The sequence below is a fragment of the Ochotona curzoniae genome, unplaced genomic scaffold (assembly GCF_017591425.1).
Source record: "Ochotona curzoniae isolate NIBS_2020 unplaced genomic scaffold, NIBS_Ocur_1.0 scaffold_4506, whole genome shotgun sequence".
Classification (NCBI taxonomy): Eukaryota; Metazoa; Chordata; class Mammalia; order Lagomorpha; family Ochotonidae; genus Ochotona; species Ochotona curzoniae.
This window is the reverse complement of record NW_024467119.1, coordinates 79,441,223-79,447,222: the sequence shown is the minus strand read 5'-3', so window position 1 is coordinate 79,447,222 and position 6,000 is coordinate 79,441,223. Positions and strand designations below refer to the sequence as shown.

The following is a 6,000-nucleotide window of genomic DNA, read 5'->3' as shown; positions in this document are numbered from 1 at the left end:
CGGGGACTCCTTCCCACCCAAACACAGCATTTCCACATTTTGGCGAATCAGGGCATTCTCTCAGGGGCTGCCTGCTCCTGCAAGGGGGTACTGCACCGAACCCTGAAGGCCACCGCCTGCTGCCCATGATGCCTTCCCTGAAGACACAGGGGCATCTGGTGGGTGTCTGCTCACACCAGAACCCTCTCCCAGACTCCCCCAGGGGGAACGGGAGAGCCAGACATTCCCCAAACACCCATGGGACTGGGGCAGAGACCAGCTGTCAGCAGTGGACAGCACGTGGGCAGGTGAGGACCCTGAAGCCAGAGGCTGCATGGAGATACAACAAATATCTTCACCTTAAGTCTATTTCAGTTTGTGTTTCAGGGAGCTAGTTCACTCTGCAAGGTTAGTCAAGTAAAACATTTTATTTGCATGGTATTACAAAATAAGTTTTTAAGATACATACATACATATATATATATATATTTATATATAAAAACTGGCCAGCAAAAAGAATTGTTTAAGAATGTCATCTTACATGTCTGTAAGTCTTTCCCGGGACCCTCGTCTGGGTCAAGGTCAAGGCCAGGGCCTGGGCATAGTGGGGCAGCAGCCCTTCCCCTGGGCATGCAAGTGCCACCGGCGGACTGCTTTACGGCTGCTTCACGTGTAACAAAGGCATTGGGCCGTTGGTCTGCTTGGGTCCTCACTCCCCCAGCCAGCCCTCACTGCAGGAGTCCCAGGACCCACAGCAGGCGAACCTCTACTTCCACAGGGGTTCCAGGATTCTCCCCAGCTTGCTCCCAGTACTGCCCTTCAGTCTGAAGGAGGCCCTGTCCCCGGCTCCCTTGCCCTTCGCAGGGGCCTCGGCGGAGTCAGGGCCCTTCTTGGCACCACGCACGCTGCTGGCCCGCTTTAGGGGGCTGCTGTCCTTGGAGGCGTCCTCCTCAGGGATGCCCTTCACCCTGAGTTGCCGCTGCGACATTGTCCGAGTGAGGCCGGGGACTTTGGACGACCCAGCGGGGGGCTCGGTCCTCGTGGACCGGGACGAGGAGGCCACAGTGCTGCGGGCAAAGCTGGGGACAGAGGTCGAGGGGCGGGGGGCACGCGGAGTCGGGGGCTCGTTGTCTGGGCTCTCCGGGTTGGAGCGGAAGGGCTTGTCTTCCTCGGCCTTGGACTTGGCCATATTCCTGAGAGGTTTGGCACTGGGTTTCTTCACGGAGCTCCTGAGTGACACAGGGGCTTCTTTCCATGGCCGCGCGCTGCTGCTGCTGCTGCTGCGGCCCCGCAGTGGCCTCTGCTCCTCGGCCCCAGCGGTGGAGGGCCGCCGGGGCGAAGTGTCCAAGGTGCCCTTCACCGAACCACCGCGCAGCAGCCGCGGGTCGGTGCTGCCGGGTGAGTCTCGAAGGGGCGTCCGGGCTACCACCAACGGCTCAGGCCGTTTCGTGCTCGCTGCGCCCCGATTCGCCTTGGAAATGGGCACGACCTTGCGCATGCTCTCGCTCTCCGTCGCGTGCAAGGTGCGCACCGGCTTGGCCGCAGCGCCCGGGACCCGCCGTGCGCTCGTGGGCTTGCTGGTGCTCGGGGTGGCCTCTTTCAGGGGGATTCTCTTCGGCGTGACCCCTTCCTTTGCTTTGGAGGTGGCTCTGTCCCTCGTAAGGCCACCCTTGGCGCTGGGCTCATTCTTCACCGAGGCAACAGCAGAGGCCTCCCTGGTGGGGCTGGACGCAGGGTTCGAGGAGGAGAGCTGGCTGTCCGGAGGCGTCTCCCCAACCCCGGAAGACACAGAGCCGCCCCCCACGGCCCCTGCTTCCTCGCGCTGCGCCCCGCTCGGTGGCCGGGAGTCAGTCCCCTCGGAACAATCGAGGGTCAGGGAGCAGTCGGTGGCGTCTGAGATGTACAGCAGGGGCTCAGGATCCTTGCTCTCCGGGTCGCTGCTCTCCAGGGGCCCCAGGGCTTCGCTGCAGGGCTCGGCAGGCGCTGCCCCGCCATCCTCCTGTGCTCCTGCATCAAGGGGCTCCGGGCTCCTGGGTGCCCCAGACTCGGGCTCCAAAGGCTTCAAGTCACTTGGGTTGAGCCTGGAGGCGTCCTCCCGGCCGCGGCGACCCTGGAGGTTGAACTGGGCCAGCCCAGTCACCAATTCATGTTCCTTAATGCCCAGAGCCAAGGGCGAGAGGGGAGGGGAGCGAACGGGGCCCATGCCCATGGGTTCACTGTTCCTCTTTCTGAGGATGCTGCCCCCGCTGTGCCGAGCCCCCCGGAGGAGGGCCGGGGCAGGCTCCTCGGGCCTGGGCGCGGGGGGATGGCTCGCCCACCTTGCTGGCGGGCTGGGAGCTTCCTCCTGGTTCTTGGAGACCTCCGCTTTAGGGGTAGAAGTGGAGTTGTGGCGTCTGGGCTCCGCCTGCTCCATCCAGGCCATCGAGGGCCGAGCCTGGCGCGGGCTGCTCCAGGGCAGGCTGTTGAACTTGTTGGCCTCCTCTGAGCCGGCCATGGAACTCTCCAGAAAGGTCAATAGTTCTCTGTCAGCAGACAGGCCCAGGGAGTGGCGGGAACGGCGGGTGTTGGGGGGCCTGGAGGAGGGGCTGTTGGGCCTGGGGTGCAGGAACGGGGGCAGCTCCTCAGCGCCCTTTTGAGTCAGCAACTCCACGTCGTTCTCGCTGCTGCTCCGGCCGAAGCCCCCGAGGTCCCCGCTGACCCATGATCGCCGCTTCTGCTCCAGATCCTTGAGCCGCTGCTGCTGCCTCAGTTCATGCAGCTCACGGTCATGGTTGTCCTGGGACAGAGAAGTCCACAGGTGAGTAAGACACAGGGTGCAAGTCCAGTGCTAGCTCCCAGAGACCCAGCAAGCAACACAAGCCTGGGGGGAATCCGGCCCTGCCTGTACCCAACCGTCCATCCCAAGCCAGGTACTTCTCGTCGGATCCCTGGTCCAGCTTCCAGCTTTCTACCCAAGGCAGTGTCCCAGCAATGTAGGCCAGACTTCCTGCGTGCAGGCCATGTCAACTACAGGATGACTACTTGCTTTTTCTTTTCTTTGTAAAGATTTATTTGTTGGGGTCAGCATTCTGGCACAGCAAATAAAGCCACTGCCTGTAACACATCCCGTATGAGTGCTGGTTGAGTCCCAGCTGCTCCACTTCTGATCCAGCTTCCTGCTAATGTGCCTGGGAAGGCAGTGAAGGATAGTCCAAGTGTCTGGGACCCTGAACTTATGTGGGAGACCCAAGGATGCTACTGGCTCCTGGCTCCAGCCACTGCAGCCATTTGGGGGGTGAACCAGTAGATGAAAAAAATCTCTCTCTGTGTGTCTCTCTAACTCTACCTTTCAAATAAATACATAAATTTTTACAAATTATGTAGTTGAAAGGCAGAGAGGAAGAAAGTGAATTAGCGATTAATCTTCCATGTGCTGCTTCAGTTCCCTAAATGCCTTCCCCACCCCCAAGAGCCACAGCTATACCAGGCAGAAGCCATGAGCAAGGAATTCTATGTGGGTCTCCTAGCTGGGTGGCAGGGGCTTGGGCCATCTCCCACAGCCTTCCCAGGTGTGTTAGTGGAAAGTTGGGTCGGAAACAGAGCAGCTGGGATCCACTCAGCACGCTGGCATGGGATACTGGCATGCTGAGTGGCAGCTTAACTTCAGTGCCACACACAGCTGCCTCCCAATCCCAAACTTGGCTTCTAAGCATGGAAAAACTGCAAGGACTTCCAGGAAAGCGTTGTGTGGGCAACGGCAGAGATAAAAATACTGCAGGTGCTCGAAGAGTCAAGCAAGAATTGTGCCTCTCTGGCCTGCCGTGGGTGCGATCAGCTCACACCACACATCTGTGTGCGGGTCGCCCGTGCTGCTGGAGGCCCGCACTGCTGCCCTCAGCTAGCTGGCCTGTCCTCTGCCTCAGCCTGGGAGGAGGAACAGCTTTGACAACACCTCCCTAACAAAACCTTGCTGGAACCTGTGCCTCTGCCAGCAAAGCACCCTTTCCCTGGCACCTCAACCCACAGTCGTGCTGTACTCGCCATGGGCACCCCCAACCCTACTCTGGGAACCCACAGTGTAGCAATGGCATCCCAGGCCTTTCTGTAACATGGTGCAGTTCTTGCATGTGACCTGCCCCTACGTCCTGCCATGAGATCATCTCTGGACTGCTTACAGTACCTGACGTGATGTAAATGCTATGCACCATAGCCAGGATGCTGTATTGTTTAGGGAATCCACAATTAAAAATGTATATTTTACCACAGTTTTTCCCTCAACACTTCCCAGGTGCACTATCGCTTGGATCCCTGGGGGAGGAACTCTTGGACCCAGAAGGGTGATGGGTGTGTGTGTGTGTGTCCCACAGACGTGGCACTCACAACCCCAACCTCTGACTGACTCTCTCAGCTTCCTCCAGTGAGGGACTTTCCAAGTTTCTGTGAGGCTCCAGCTGGGGACTTGGGGTTCTCCCCGCCCCAACTCTGGCCTTGCCTCCAGCAGCGATGCCCTCATCCTCTCAGGCCTTTTCCTTTTGAGGCAGTCTGGGCGGGGGGTGGGCTCAGGGACCAGGGTTCTCCCAGGCCAGCTGGGCCAAGAACATCCCACAGGTGTGGCTCCTGGGCTGGCTGACGGAGATGCACAGGCCTCATGGGGAGCCGGCTTGGCCTGCACCACCCACGGCTGAGCTCATGGCTTGGCTAGGGGGAGCATCGATGTGGCCACAAGCCCAAGTCTCCTTCTCTTAGCTGGATGGGGGAAAGAATGGTCCTGAATAGCCAAGCAGCTCTGGGCTCGAGGGAAGTGCACAAGCAGCGCCCCAGAGCCTTGCAGCAGTGGACAGCCCACGTGTCAATCACAGGGCAGCCCAGTGACTCACAGCCAGTTTGCTCACCCACCCCCACCTGAGATAAAAGCACATTAGCAGGTGTCTTGTTCTTCCATGACAGATAAGGGTTTTTGCTTAAGGCCAAACAGCCCCAAGAGTTTACTGGCTCATGGGTAAATTCCTTCACTTGGTGGTGAAGGGCTGGCTGAAGCATGACAACCCTAGCCATGGTGGCCCTCTCTGCAGCAGGCCACTCTTGGCCAAGGACACAGCAGTGGTTATGGGTTTAGGACCCCATGATGACAAGGCTGTGAGGACCATGTCCTCCAGGGAGGATGTGAGATTGGCTGCCATGGTAAAGAAACTTTTCCCTTCCAGCTGTTTGGGCAAGCATTGGTCCAGCAGCACAGGTTGGGAGGCAGGGACATGCCAGTCTCCCCATGAGGGGATGTCACCTCCCAGCACTCCCAAGCCGAGTGCCTAGCCCCTTTGCTGGCAGGGCCAGATGTTCCTGAAATCCTGGAGATGCGGAACTGCCAGGAGCCGGCAGCGGAAGGCAGAACAAAACCCGGAGAGGCCCCCCAGCCCTACCTGTACGGCTTTGTTGAAGCGAAGGCAGAAATCTCTGAATATCTGAAAGCACTCGTCCAGCTTCATGGTTTCTCTGTCTTCGCAGAAGAAGTCCATGAGGGTGTGGGCCTCGGCCTGCAGCTCCTGTCTCCAGTGCTCCAGTTCCGTCAGCTTTTCCATGGCAAACTACGAGACACAGACAGGCACAGGCTGAGGTCAACCGTGCCTGGGCACTTCTGGGCTCAGGTCAATACACAGAGAGCCTGAGGGCAAATAACCAACCCCCAACAACAGAAGCTCAGGGCCAGCAGGGCAAGTGCCTGCCTGAGACCTGCCAGAGGCACAAGCTTCACCTTGTTGCCCCCAGGGCAAATCCACAGGCACAAGGCTGATGTGGTTCAGGCAAACTCATCCTACACCTCTCCTTGCTTCTCAGACAACTGCGTCTTCCACCGGCTAAGAGTTTATAGTAGGGACCCCAGAGTCACCTGCTGGACTGAGGATTTGTCAGTATAGCACTGCTGAGAGCAGGTGCACACTTAGCTGTGGATGAGTGCTACCAGGGCCCAAGCCAGGGGCACCTGTCCATGCTTATACCCCGCCAGCACATACCTAACAGGTCGGTGGACTCTGCTTTAGTGTTTTA

The 6,000-nt window shown here is 58.8% G+C and overlaps 1 protein-coding gene across 1 annotated transcript in view; it reads right to left on the bottom strand.

Moving 5' to 3' along the window:
* Nucleotides 1-463: 463 nt before the first annotated feature.
* The window catches only part of FHDC1 (FH2 domain containing 1), a 30,518-nt gene continuing 24,981 nt past the window's right edge, over nt 464-6,000 (bottom strand). The window contains exons 11-12 of the mRNA XM_040966977.1: nt 5,376-5,540; nt 464-2,755 (exon numbers count right to left, since the gene is read on the bottom strand). Of these exons, the coding sequence (XP_040822911.1) occupies nt 746-2,755; nt 5,376-5,540 (2,175 nt within the window). The 3' untranslated portion in view covers nt 464-745. The remainder of the gene's footprint in view (nt 2,756-5,375; nt 5,541-6,000) is intronic.